General features: G+C 41.6%; 1 protein-coding gene across 6 annotated transcripts in view; it reads right to left on the bottom strand.

Annotated features, from left to right (window-relative positions):
• The window catches only part of LOC147728640 (palladin-like), a 407759-nt gene that overhangs the window by 59040 nt on the left and 333419 nt on the right, over positions 1-15300 (bottom strand). For all 6 annotated transcript variants that reach the window (XM_086962405.1, XM_086962406.1, XM_086962410.1 and 3 more), the window contains 2 exons: positions 15137-15231; positions 2446-2578 (listed from right to left, as the gene is read on the bottom strand). In XM_086962405.1, coding sequence (XP_086818531.1) covers positions 2446-2578; positions 15137-15231 — 228 coding nt within the window. The remainder of the gene's footprint in view (positions 1-2445; positions 2579-15136; positions 15232-15300) is intronic.

The raw sequence follows: 15300 nt of genomic DNA, 5'->3' as shown, positions 1-15300 counted from the left end.
ACTTCTAAGGTTCACTGTCAAATAGGCATGTGAATAGCAGCAGTAGGCTCGACAACAATTAACAGTAGCAAGATTGCAGGAACGAACAACAAAACTGTTGCAGTGAACACAGGACCCACGTTGACTGCAGCTGGACTTTCAGTGTATGACAAAAACATGAGTGACAGCATTGCAAGAAAGAGTTCGACTTTGCAAATTTTGTAACAGATAATGGGAAAGTTGGAAATGCGGCAAATCCATAATTATGCGGAAACCGCTGCAGCCAACAAATCACACAATTCCAGTGGCCATGCCTATACCTATGTTATGAAAACATTACTGAATTTTTAGGAGTTCTTAAAGAATTTCAGTAGTACTCCTGGGAAGCTGCGATATTCACGAATGTCCTGACGTACTATGATGCAAATCTATCCTGCTGTCCTACTAGGTTGCCAGGGTTCCCTAGTGGGGTAAGACTGTGCTTTATCCAATATCTGTCATGTATCCATATTTTTCATTTGTTAATTCATTTATCACTTTTGTGTTCACATGACTGCCACCCTTATCAAACAATCAGGCTCCTAGACTAATTTAAGCTCTTCCATTCTGTTTGACTCCCCGGGTAGAATGAATCTTTTGGCATGTTGTTAAAGTGGTCCCCATAGCTAGACTGGTTCATCCTGCTCTGTTATTCTTCCTTGATTTAAGAGTTTGTTATCTCGATTATTCCTATTCCCACATTGCTTTGACATGGCTGCTAGGCGACCTGTTAGAGCAATATACATTTTCTTACATAAATATTAACAGAAAGTGGATTTTCACTGTGTAAATTATTTTTGCTGCTCCTTTGCTAAAACATTTTTCCAGCAGAAAGCAGTTTTTCTTGCACCCACATGAATAATGGTTATGTTCCCGCCCTATTCTCATCCTGAAAATAGATATACTCCTGCCCTTTACAGAACTTCATCTCAAGAGTTTTTTGTGTAGGAAATTATCTTCAAAATATCTGTAAATAACGATAAACGTGTAAGTTTTAAGTGCGCATAATCTTTGGCAGATAAACCCTGCAAAAAACTCATCCTGTGAACAAATGTTGTCACATTGTAATTCCACCATAGTAGCAGAAATTCCATGTGAGGAAATCACATATATGAAAGCAAAATCCCACTATTCCAAATGCTATGACTCAGTAATGGGATTTTGCCCTCATAAATGCGTGACTTTCCACATTTTAGTTGCACTCACTTGCGCCAATAACTTTGTGACACGTGCCCCCTGTGAGGTGCCCGAGTACTGAAACTGACCTCTACTGGACATACACTAGAATGCTACTCTCTCTTATTGATCACTCTGTCTGGGATCCACTAAGGTGAACTTGTCTGGATCCTAATCAAAATATGTGGCTGGTCGGTGTGTTCTGAGTTTAAAGGAGGTCAAATCATCACCTATGATGTGTGGGTTCCATCATCGGGTGTGGTCCTGTTTGGGAAAATATCCACTGATATGGGTGGAGTGGCACCTAGCTGTCGGCTAGTGTGCCAGTTAGTCAAGGGGAATCAGCATGTTTTCTAGGCACTCTAACACCGTATTCCTCCTTTCCACCGGTGCATAAATGTAAGTTTTGAAAGCTACAATCGCCCCTGTGTTATCAGCTAAACTGGAAATTACCCCTTAAAGAGCTAAACTAAAATTGTGTCTGAGAGCAATTAACATTAATTAGAGTCCCCGCCAAATAATTAAAATCAAGAGAGTATCTTGATAAACCCTTCATCTTTGTGTGTCCTCTTCTTCAATGGAAACAGGCCTCGGCAAACCTTTACAAACTTCCAATCAGCCAAAATGAATAATCTTTGATACTCAAAGGAGTGGTAGTTCAAATAAAATAAAATAAGCTAATCTTAGAATTTCTTCAGAGGATTGTTCCTGCTCCAAGAGTAAGAAAAGTATGATTCTGCCTCCGTCCTTTCTTTCTAGCCAATTTTCTAGTCTTTGCGGTTGACCTTCATTAACAGTAATAGTCTAAAGACACAAAATACTTGACATTCTGTTGAATTTACTGGAAACTGCGTTCATTCGACCACAGTGCCACTGGAATTTGGTGATCATTGCCTTTGAGCAATGTTTCAGCCATAGAAGCAAAACATTAAGTCATCACCAGCCCCAAGAGAACGCATTCGCTATTAACTTTCTGACTCTTTCTGACTCATTCCTAGTTTGAGACTCAATTCATTTTAGATGTTCTGTTGTCTTATTCTTTTAAAAATGTGATTTTTTAGTAGGTGATAAAATAACATTACTTTAGAGTCTGTAGTCTGCCCTCACCCTTGTCTCTTCTCTTTTGAATCAGATGCGTTCCCTAGTACGGATTGATACACTGTTGTTCAAATGTATTTATTATTTCTACAATTTATTCCTGCATAGATGTGTCCTCTTACTGCAAGACAAGCTGAGTAATGTTACACCCACCTTGCAGTCCATCCTGCAGAGTTTTCCTTCCTGGACGATCAGGTCTCCGGGAGCCTGCAAGAAATGAGGTCTGAAGAACCGCTCCTGGATGGGTTCATTCTCTTCAGTGCTGTCCCTGGACCGCGACCTTGGTCTAAGGAAGACAAGAGAAGTCAATTAGAAATAAATAAATATATTAAAATTACAATGACTAATAGTGGTCGTGTTTGTAGTACTAATATATTTGTTCTGTTAGTTAAAACCAAAACAAATTCACATATAAATATCCATAAACTTAAATAAAAGGAAAATTCCACAAGGGTTGTAGCCTACATAGGCACCAAAAATGCTTTCTTTCAAATAAAACACAATTATTAAAAATGTTCAAACTGCTAGATTATCTAAGCTTTTTGATTAGGCATAGTTATTGGAACCCAATACCATTTTAGAGGATTGAGTACATACGGCGACCTATGCACACATCTGATTGTTACCTCGTTGCATATAAAATTCAAAAATTCATTCTTTCTTATTCTTATGTAACAATTATTTACTAACAGTTTTAAATTTGCTTTAATGAACGTCTTCTAAAGTTAGACAGATGCACCACACGTTTGCTAAATCCTCTTCACAAGACGTGACCCTCTTTTGGGGATTTTCCCATTGTCCCCTACATTTGAGTAACAAGAGCAGCATTAATGCGAACTGAACAAAATGCTGACTGATTTCAAATGGCAGAGTATCCAATGAATGTGGGATGAATCAGTGTATTATGTTAAAAGGATGTTATACATTCGTATTTGCTAGAGTAGTAACATCTTCTCCAAATGAATACTTTTTGTAGCGCCCAGTACTGTCTGTTTTTTTAATGAACACCTATTAAACAAATTATTTATCTGTGTTAATATCATACTTTGCTTCACAAGAATTAAAATATTGAATCTAAGGATTACTCAGAAGTAACGGTATTTGTAACCATATTAGTTCACACAAAATATTTTCATTCACAACTGCAGAGTAGTCACTCATTATTGCTTTATCATCCAACAAAGAGGTTCTAGTTAAGCTAAACTCCAGAGTAATCTGAGCTTGCGATGTCCCTCCCTTAAGTCAAAGAAGGTACAAAGAGAGCTGTATAAGAGAATGGCATATTGCTTATTTAACGTATATATTGTTGTTATTGCATCATGCCTTTGCCCCCTGTATTTTTCTCAAACTCTATTCCTTTTTAAAAACAACACCAGGTCCTTTAACCCCTTCACTGCAGCGGCTATTCCGCCGCAGTGCTAAGGGGGCGGGGCGGAAATGCGGCGGGCGTATGCTGGTTACGGAACCACGCCGTCACCAGCGTCGGTTGCGCTGTGCTTATGACGGAGCGGTTCCGTCATGGCCCCACCCGTTCAATAGAACGCACGGCGCAGGCGCGGAATTCGCGCCGCGCAGGAGCATCGGGCGGGCCATGACGGAACCGCTCCGTCATCAGCACAGCGCCACCGCAGCTGATGACGGAGCGGTTCCGTCATCAGCAGGGGAGGGGTTAAAGAACATGACTGCTCTAACAGAAACAAAAGTTGCCTGTTTAGACAGGCAAACACAGGAATGGTGGTCTGCTGCTCATTGTAGGCCACCATCCCTGTGTCTGCAGCCAGTCCTAGTGGGGACCCTCCAACTGACATTTTTTTATTTGACTATATTACACAGGTCACTTTGCAAAACCAGGCTCAGGATGCAAAAAGTCAGCATGCAACTTGCGACTTCTTTTTCGACCTATATCTTAGTACATCTGGCTTTAGCTAAACAGACTTTCAAGATCTATTAAATACCTGGAGCAGAGAAATTTCTAAATAATTTTAGGAGATCAAAGGTGGGAAAGGACATCTTTGATCTGACAACTCCGGCTTCCATCTTAATCTTGAAGTTACCGTTATTGCACAATAGTTGTACTGAGTACAGTATTTACCTTTTTATCATCCTCTTGCCAATTACATTTTGAGAATTGAAATCTCAGTGCCAATATTTCATTTTGGTCAATTTATTTTCCTGATCAGCCGTGGCCAGTCCATTGGGCTGAGGGGCCAAGACCCCCCACCATTTGCTCCTCACGCAAAGTGCCCGTCAGGCTGAACAAAGATCAGCCTGACAGGCACTGTTCTTTTTCAGGTCAGGCAGCCAGAGCCAGACATGCTCTAAATGCGCTGGCTCCTGGTTGCATGCGTTGAACTTTGCTGGGCTGAGGAAGTCACAGTTCCTTGGGGCATGACCTCCTCAGCTAAGCAAAGGTCCCTGAGGCCCTCCACTCAGTGACAGGGGTAGCATTACTGGTTGCCTCGCAAGTGGGCACTTCACTTTTAAGCCCTGACTCGCCAGGGTCAAGTGTCAATCAGTGACACTTCATCACAGAGTGGGGTGGGGTCAGCAGTCTCACTGACCCCATCCCACTCTGTGATGACGTTGGGACTGACCTTAGGTCAGCCAATGAGGGAAGGCAGAGGGCAGCAGTCCCAAGCCTCATGGGACTTCCGATGCAGACCTGCATATAAATAAGTGTGTGTATTTTTTTATTAATGTTTCATGCTTGCGTGTATGTATGAATGTTTGTTAATGAGTGTTGTGAATGGATGTGTGTGTTTATGTGTGTGTGCGTGCGTGTGTATCAATGCATGGATGTGAGTATGTGTATGTGTGCATGTGTGTCCGCCCCCTTCCCTCCTAAACTTGCCGGCACCACTGTTCCTGGTTACATTAGTGTAGTTTAATCAAGGAAAACTGTAACTCTATCAGCGTTAAGTCAAGAATAACTATGTCATCCACATACATTGAATACTGTGTCTTCTTATCCCCATGGCTGGATGCAAATGATATCACTACATCCAGTTTATCTCAAATATCTATAGTGAAAAGGCAGAATAATAAAAGTGCCAAAATGCATTGTTATGCATTCTAGTAGTAGGTGATTTTGTAGAAACTGTTTCACTTCACCCAAACAAATTCTGACTATGGTATCTGAATGTAATTGGATGAAAATGATTAAAAACTGGTTTTAAGTTTCCATCAGGTTACATTAGAAAACAACCCGGTCCTATCAACACTGCCAAATGTGGAAGCATGGTTGAAATAACTAACAAAGAGCTTAGACCTTTCATGGATGATTTACTCATGGACCATGACTGCTAATGATATTATAATGTCAACCATTGAGTGGTTTATTTCAAAGCCATCTGAACCTAAGATAACATTAGGAGTGGGTGGAATGTTTCATTCTGCACGTAGAATTGGCAGAATTTGGCGACTCCGCATTACACTTGTAATGCGGAGTTCCAGCCAAATTTCACCAATCACCGTGTGGCGGAATTTTTACTGTGTGGCTGAATTTTCCATGCGAGTCTCCGGAAACACGAGCGAGCATTCACATCCAATAGCGCCATTCTCTAACATGTGCGGTGACAAGCGGTTGTGGTCAGAGGGCTGCTTCTCAAGTAGATTTGCTGCCGCTTTAGTAGGTTTTCTATTCAAGCAGCAGTAAAATCAACTCAGATGGCCATGCGCTCTTTCGCACTACATGTTGAAATTCACGCAACATTTTTCAGCAATGCTCACACTCTAAATTACAGCATGACATGCATATTCTCGCCCTTTGGCAGAACACCACAGAATCTCGCTGAGTTTTTATGTAACTCCGTGGAATTCAGCGGAGTAAAACTCAGCGAGTTCCGCCCACCCGTAGATAAAACGCTTAAGTATGTCACCCAAGCCTGAAGACACTGGTGTATAAATTTAGCAAACACTTTTGCTATGCTAACCAAGACGGCAATCATTATGTAAGTACTAGAGTTAATGACATCTCTTTTGTACACTGATTGGGTTCAAGATGGACCCCCCTCAAGGGGCAGAGATACGTCAGTGAAATAAAATATTATTCTTTATACAGGAGTTAAGGATCTGGATTAAAATGGAGACTCTATTAGGACTTGGTGTTCTTGTGGATTTAGAGGCTGTAATGTTTTTTTATCAACCAGTGTTTTCAGTTAATTGAATTTATAGAATATAATGTTTTGCCAAACAATGCTTACAATAAGTGGATTTATAGGTTATATTGTTTCAGTTACGTGCCAGTTCAAAGGAGTCCAAGTTTGAAGTATATTTGCAAAAAGCGAGTCAGTATGTAGAGGTTCATAATATAAGTCATCCAACTGCCACAAGCAAAAAAAAAAGAGCCAGATCGCTGCTGGTTAGTAAAGATTGTGACAAAAATTATATACTTACTTTGACAATGTAGTGGTAAGTGATGGAGGGCATTTGCTATCATATAAGTCTATCTAGCGTAATATAACTCTCTCCAACATACCTAGCACAGAATTCAGAGTCCTGCGTAATAAAAAAAAACTCTAGGAACAAAGGAGTGCGCCCCTCGAAATCCTGAAATTTGAGAAACAAAAAAGCTCAACCTTCTCTGGAGCTCTCAGAGACTTTTGAACAGCACCCACTCAAGCACTGCACACAACAGCCTCTTACAGTATATTTAAGGAAGGAGTGAAGGATTTCTTATTAAATATATCACAGCTTTTTCATAGAATCAGAGTCTTACTCATCCAAACTAACCTTCAGCAAGAAAATTGATAGCAATCCTTAGGTTTAAATTCCCTTTCTGACTACAAATGGCTCGAAGATTCTTTTGATATTAAAAAGCACAGTTATGAAGAAGCATGATACTTTAATGGCTCTTGAATATTTTGCTCTGTTGTTTGAAATATCAGTAAGTAGTACTGTTTGAATGTGAAATCCGTTTATCCGACTACATGCATGGACAGCGCTCTGACATCAACGAGGGTGTGGTACGTATTATATAAAAGGTCAAAATAAAATGGTAAAGGAGGTGTAGTGATATGTAAGATCAGTTCCCAAACTATAATGCTATGTGAACAGGTTCTCCGATTAGCTGCTGAAACATGGAAAATGGTCTTTGTAATCCTGCTTCAAGATAAGTGACCTATGTTCATATATTGAAAAGCCTCAGTCATTCGCTCGTATGCGACTTTTGTTACCATCTGACCACACATGCATTTAGGTTTTATTGCACTGTATCTCTCCTGCCGCTATACATCACCAAAGTCTTTCTTTCACATATATGAATGTAACAAAAAAATATTTGACTCCATCTCAAAGGGAAAAATCCATTGTCCATACTGAGCTAAAAAATAATCTCATTTTAGATAACTTTCGAGCGCAGGTAAATTATTAGAGTATAGTAAAACAATCAAGCCGCAAAGCTCCATGTAAAATGAATGCACACACTGAGTAAGACAAGAGCTGCCATTTTGTTTCGTTTAGTTTCTGTGTTCCCCTTTCAAGTTCTCTGTTTTAGTAGCTGCTGCTGCAGTGAGTTTCTAAATATAACCAACAGTTGGCACCTGTCCAACAGAAAGAAGTATGACAGATGCTCACAAAATAAGTTTTAATAAAACATAGATGAGGCTAAATGTCAAACAAATAGTGCGATCCCAAATGTCATAGGCAAACAACGCACGTTGGCTGCCTTCCTGGTCTCCCACGCACCCACAAACACCAAACAGAGGGCAGAGTCAGTGTCATCTGCGGAGGCGAAAGAGCTGGAGATGTCTCAAGTGCGCGCATTTGCTATTCCGGGGCCTCAAGAGGCCTTTGACCATAGAATGTAATACAAAAAATATATATATCATCCTCCTTGAGATAATCATGCGTCTTATTCACAGTGACTTTGTTCTCCGTGGAATGATCTCTTACTCTCTTTATATTCTACAGGACCACTTTAACTATAAATTGTTCTGATGTCAGCTCGTGAAATGTTTTGCTGTAGAGCACACAGTGCAGAATTCTCATCTGTATTAGAATATTGGAATGTTGGTCGCTCCATTGAAAACAGTGGAGTGCTCCAGGCTTTTACTGGCCGGTAGAAGCCTGGAGCATCAAGATTCCAATGTTTAACAAAGGCCTCAGGTAGACCAATGGGATTTCAACCCCCTGGGGCTCGGTGAAGCCTTTGTTTTACAAATTAGAACATTCTGCCCTCTCAGAGGTGGAATCTTCGAATAGCCTTACAGCCCTCCATAGCGGGCTCTACCGGCCATTGAAGAACTGCTCCCATGTTAAAGGCCCTCGCCTTTGGCTAGGGCCTTTAACGCTGGAGCGGGCCTTTGATGGCCCGTAGAGCCCACTATGGCGGACTCTAAGGCTATATTATTGTCCGACTAAGTTGGTCCTCATGCAGTGTTTCAGCATTTCATTTTATTTATTTGGTTTCAATGTTTAATTGAATTTGCTTCTACTTGTAGGTTTGTTGGCCGGTTCCTGATGGCTCCGTGTGAATAACCAATTGCCTAATAATGTAGAGAACTGGCATTCCTCTCAACATTTCAACGTGATTCCTTTGAGTCGCCTTGCACCCTGCGAAGTCCCCAAACATCTGACTAAAAGAAGAAAGCTGGGCACACACCTTTAACCTACTCTCACTTTCTACATCACTAGAATATTCAGCAACTGTAAAGAGACGGCTTCGTAAGGCCAGATATTAAAACAGACAGCCCCTGCTTCTCTAAAATAAACCTACAAATTGTGAGTATGATGCTTCATGAAACATATCACATTCATGCGTGCATCCCTGAATCTATATAGACTTCCAAAAGTAGACATCATGTTTGCGGCACGTGTTTACATGTATGAAAGAATGACAAACAGAGGTTTTTATTGTCAGTCTGTATACTTCATAACCTTACAAATATAAGTATGTGTATACATCCAGTTAGGAGTGTTTCCCCACTGAAATGCCCCCAAAGATGGAAAAATAAAATGGTAATGAAGTTAATTCATTATCATTTTATTTTTCATCACCCTGTCCCCAACGGAGTGTCAGGATGGGGGCGGGTTGCTGCTGAATGGCAGCAGCTTCAGGGAGGAGGGTGGGCTGCCTTTTGCACTTGTTTACAGTGCGCATGCCTCTTTGGCTGGCCGGCTTGCGATGGCCAGCCACACATGCACACTTAAAACCTCTCTAACCCAGCCAGCTGTCTTTAGACAGCTGGATAAGAAAAAGTGAAAGCATCCAGTGCTCTTGTGGGTGCTGAAAGAGGCCACTCCCACCAAGCCTGGCGTGGCTCTGACGCTGTGAGAGCAGCGCCAGGATTGGTTAAGAGAGTTAGGTGGGGCCCGGGAGTTACTAGGGAAAAAGACGGAGCAAGGACAGACGCAGCAGCAACCACGGTAAGTCCATTTTTATTTTATTTACTTATTTTTTTTCATTTTTATAAAACCCACCCATTTGCCTGCCCCTTCACCCACCGAAGTTGGCTCCCATCACAGGCTTCCATCCCACCGCCCTTACTTGAATTAATCCGGATTTCTATGAAACAATAATTAACTAATGAAGAGGACCTAAAATGTGTTCGGACCCTTAGGCAGCTTTGTGACAGTACACGCACATAGAATGTACTTGACAGCTACCCTATTGATTTAAAATAACTCAATTATTTTTTTTACTGGGGAAATATTTAGATATTATAAATCATACCCTGTCCCCTTCGATTAAGGTTAGTCCTATTTTGCATTTATTATCTTTTTTGGGGGCATGCAGAATTTCGAAGTTCGAGTAAACCATCCCAAAAAGAATCTTTGGTAGTCTGTTCTTTCAAAATTTGGAATTTTCTTCAAATTGCCTGAGAACAAATCAGGCCCCTGCTGGCACTCATGATTCAAGATTGCTATGTGTTCTCCTTTGTTTCTCTTTAACCGTGTAGACCAGGAGTGAATTGTAATGCATTCTTGCATTAATGGTGATCACTTGCATACAAAGTTAGAATTTGTTTATTACTGACAAGTGTTGAACCTAGCCCCCCCTTCAATACTTCTGAGTGAAGCAAGGAGAGTGTGATTGATCTGAGTTTTTGCAATTTCACAACGCTACTGTATTTAAGACCCAGAGAATTGTAAAAGTGTCAGTGATAATAGCAATATTCCATCCCTCTGCCCTTACTTGAATTAATCCGGATTTCTATGAAACAATAATGAACTAATGAAGAGGACCTACAATGTGTTCGGACCCTTAGGCAGCTTTGTGACAGTACACGCACATAGAATGTACTTGCAGCTACCCTATTGATTTAAAGAACTCAATTAAAATTTTTACTGGGGAAATATTTAGATATTATAAATCATACCCTACCCCCTTCGATTAAGGTTAGTCCTGTTTTGAATTTATTATCTTTTTTGGGGCAGGCAGAATTTCGAAGTTCGAGTAAACCATACAAAAAATAATCTTTGGTAGTCTGTTCTTTCAAAATTTTGGAATTTTCTTCAAATTGCCTCAGAACAAATCAGGCCCCTGCTGGCACTCATAATTCAAGATTGCTATGTGTTCTTCTTTGTTTCTCTTTAACCGTGTAGACCAGGGTGTGTTGTTATGCATTCTTGCATTAATGTGGATCACATACATACAAAGCTAGAATTTGTTTATTTCTGACAAATGTTGAACCTAGTCCCCCCTTTAATACTTCTGAGTGAAGCTAGAAAAGTGTGATTGATCTGAGTTTTTGCAATTTCACAGAGAATTGTAAAAGTGTCAGTGATAATAGCAAAGCACTCTTTTCTCACAACACAGATTTCAGCCCTTGCACTTATCTCTAGAAGCAATCTTGTGTAAGTACTGCACCATCTCAGAGCATTGTATTGTCCCTAATCTAGATGTATCCACTTAGAGCTACTGTGTATGAGAGTGAACACAATATTCAATGTGATGTCACACCAGTGATTAATACATTCATTCACATCTCTGTTTTATTTTCTTTTGAAATCTCAAGCTGCACACCCCACTATTCCTACCCTCCGCTGACAAGCCACAATGTTTGAAAACTTTTAGGTCGTTGTGTTAGACAACCCCAAAATCCCCATCCTTTGTGGTGTCTCCCAATAACCACCCGCCTATTTCATTTTGCTCCCCTGGTATTTTATACAATATACAGTTGTTCAATTTCCACATGTGCCCCCATTACCTGCTGCTGTCTGCCTTCTGTCAAGGAAGACGAACCTATTGTACCTTCAAGAGGTTACGACACACAGTAGTGGCATTAAATAGGGGTTTGGGAATGGGCGTGTAGTGGACAGGGGCGGCCTTAGGCATGTGCAAGCTGTGCACCTGCACAGGGCCACCAAACCCCAGGGGCCACCACACCAATATATATCCTTAATATAATAATCCTCTGAGGATGGATACATATTTGAGTGGCGACCCCTGGCAGGGATTTTGTGGCTTCCGGCTCTGTTCCACTTCCAAACACCCTGACCCCCCCTCTTCACTGGCCTCCGCGCTCCGCCCCGCCCGGACCCACTCTTCCGGGGCCCCCTACTTACGCTCCCTGCCCAGGGCCACCATGAGCCTAGAGCTGCCCCTGAGTGGAGGCCTGCATTCCACACCCTGGCTGGATAAAAGGGAATGGTTGGAATGTCCCCATCTGCAAATACTGATGCCCTCAAGCTCCTGAGTGTGCCGTCAATCAGAATGACGCTCCATTCTGTGTGGTGACGAGGAGTGCCTGCATTTTTTGTTTGCTTTGGAAAATTTAGCAGAGTCCCTCAGAGCTATGGATTTAATGTGAAATAATTGGATGGCAGCTGAGGGAGGAGTCTGCCTACTGAGAGTGGATGCCGGCTCCTGCATGGCATTCCAGGGCTGTTAATAGCGCTTTTATCTTTCAGCAATGGAGTACTCGAGGAAGATAAGCGCGTGAATACGTTGAATGGAGTAGGAGAGACAATGCAGCTGTTTTCATTGAGATTGCTCCCCTGCTGGCCCGAGGGGGCATTGCCTCTTTCTTCTTAGTATTCCTACTTATGAATTGGGCTGGCTTAAAAAGGATGAACTCTTAAAGCATCTATAGCATCCTTCAGCTCGTACATGATTAACACAGATGGAAACTTAAGTTCACCAGTTAGGAATGATTTCTACCTTACCCAGGTGATAGCATATGTATTTGACATTCAATGAGCTGCTATGTTATGTTATGTGATTTCAGGAGAAATTTAAAACTAGTTATTGGTGTTTAATGGGGTCTATTAAGTTAATTTAGTATTTTACGTAACAAGTAGAAAATTCCTGGTATTAGGCCTCTGAATACATAGGCGGTGATTTACCAAATCTCCACGCGACGCAGCACAGCCTTCCGCGAAGGCTGCGCTGCGTTGTGTGATAGGGAAGGCGCTGGTTAGTGCCATATTTTCAAAGATAAGACTCTCTCCTCCCCTTTCCCTTGCGCCGGAGCTGATTGCAGCTGCTGTGCGCCACGCACCACCTTAGCACCGCAGCGCTAGGGTTTGTGTGAGTCTAGAATAGGTTTTCTACAGGAAGGATACCCTTCCTGTACAAAAGACTATGCCAAGACACGAGGGAAAGCTTTTGCCTCTTTGCGTGCGTGCTGCACAGTGCAGCACGCATGCAAAGTCAGAAAAGGAAGGCTAAATGAAAGCATTTCTCATTCCTAGTAAATTGGCTTTAGCGTGAGAAACCTTGGGTGATTGCATGGGAACGCCCATGCACCACCCTTGGTACACCCCCGTGGCCCAAAGTAATGCGTAGCAGCGCTAAGCGCTACTCGACGAAATAGTGCTTTGACGCCTCGTCAGGGGCAGTAAGCGCTATATAAATGCAATTACAATACATGTGAAAACCCCTGGAATGGGATCTCGAGTCTGAAGCTTATATTGATCAAAACTGGTATAATCTGAGTGCAGTAATGCGTTCTCTGTATTTTTGACAAAAGGGGTGCTGATACGTGCACCTAATGTTGTTTAGTCCAGAGGCCATGTGCGGCGAAGAACTGTGTCCAACAACCAGCTGTGCAAGCATCTAGCATCCTACCGGACAACTACATCCTTTGCTTTATTTTGTTGTGTATTACATGTAGGATATCATTTGGGAGTGTGCCGTCTCTGACCAGTGTCACCACCCCATTGAGTTGTGGGTTATACTCGTGCATCTTTTCATTTTTTGGCCACAGGAAAAATAATTTGGGATGTGATGGTTCACCTGCTCTTACAGCCTCACTAAAGAGGAGGTAGTTGTATTTACTTTACCACATAAGCTCACCAGTTTCTCCTGGTACTGGCAAGTTTAGATAAACGAGTAAGTGTGGGAAAGGTATTGTAGTTGTTTGTAAAGACCTATAAATGTGCTGCTCTTCGGGTGGTCAGCTCTTATACATTGCATTTCCCTGCCCACCCTCCACCACTTCAAACATATTATCTCCTGTCCAAGCTAGGTGTGGAATATGTTAAGTCTTATGGAATGCATGATGTCATTATTTTGAGTGTTCTGTCCCTGTCAGTTGATGTTTAATCTACATCACGGGGCTGAACATGTTACATCATAGCTCCTGCTGGGGTTCATATACCTGAAACTTGGGCCCAGATGCATCAAGGTAAGATCCGCTCTCAAAGGGGCAGATTCGCAGAATCTGCTCCTTTGCGACCGGTATTTTAGCAATTGGGATGCATCATCCCAAAATCAAAAATCGCAAATTAAGAATTCGCTAAATTGCGATTACTTCCATTTAAAGAATCTCAAATTGAGATTCCTTAAATGCAATGCGTCAAAGTTAAAAAATTAGCGATTTCGCTAATAGGAGTGTCAAATTACCATGAAGTTCAACTTCATGGTAATTTGCAAAAACTTTGAAAAATGCACTTTTGTGCATTTTTCAAAGTTTCATGTTGCGCACACACATGCCCTAAGGGCATGTGTGTGCGCAACACATGTGCACAGATCAATTTCAGGGGTGCAACAGGGTGTCCTTTGGACACCCCTGCACCCTTGAAATCGCATTCTCAATTTGCGATTCGCTAATTGCGATTCGCAAATTGAGAATGTCTTCCTATTCATTCCTATGGGCCTCTAGGCCAATAGGAATGAATGGGGAGGTATTCCTTAATTGCGACTCGCAATTTGCGACTCGCAATTAAGGAATTTTAAGAATTGGCTATTTTTTGAGCGAGTTCTTCTTGCATAGCATTTTGCTATTCCTTATTAGCGATTCCTTCTTTTTCCCTAATAAGGAATCGCAAAATGGATGCTCGATGCCTCTGGGGGATGTTCCTAAATATAGTACCTGTACCTGCCTGCTTCCTGCGTCTCCTTACCAGCATACAACTTTCAAAGCTAACACACCCCTACTCGCATATGAATGTAGAACATTACACCATGTTTATTTCATTTCAGCACTCATGTGTGACATATTTGCATGCGTTACCATTCTATACTCGCCATTCTGAATCAATAAATATTTTTTGCATGCAGGGTTTGAATACTTTTGCACATAGGAGTCAAGTTTTAGTATACGAAAGCCTTTAAAACAAGGCCTAGCTAGAGACACCTATTATTTGAAACAAAAGGGTAGGAGCCAAGGGTACCCATCTTAAAATAACATTTGGAATAAAAAAATGAAAACTAAAAAAATACTACTGTTTAGAAGTGCCCGCTGACAAAGTTGTTAAACTCTGAGGGTTTGCACTTTCAGACTTGTACTGTTTGAACAGTGCAGCTAAGCTTTCTTTGCAGTGTCTGCTTTATAAACAAGTTGAGGCAAATGTAGGCTTTGGAAACAACTACAAAGGCTAATCTTTTATCTCGGAAGATACATAACATCTCAATTACATGAACAACTGCCAATTGTCGGAGTAAATGTAAGCACTTTACCTTCTGATGTGGGATTGGCCAGTTGGGGTGCGAGGGCTGCGGCCCCTCTGATTGACAGCCTGGACCATCAGCCTCCCAGTACAGCTGACTCTGCCCTGATGGTAAGAAAACAATACATGTGAGACTTTAAAAGGAAGAAATACCTTCACTATACAATAAAATGC

This window comes from Lissotriton vulgaris, chromosome 3_1, assembly GCF_964263255.1.
Source record: "Lissotriton vulgaris chromosome 3_1, aLisVul1.2, whole genome shotgun sequence".
NCBI classification, from domain to species: Eukaryota; Metazoa; Chordata; class Amphibia; order Caudata; family Salamandridae; genus Lissotriton; species Lissotriton vulgaris.
The sequence above is the reverse complement of the archived record's forward strand: the minus strand, read 5'-3'. Positions and strand labels throughout refer to the sequence as shown.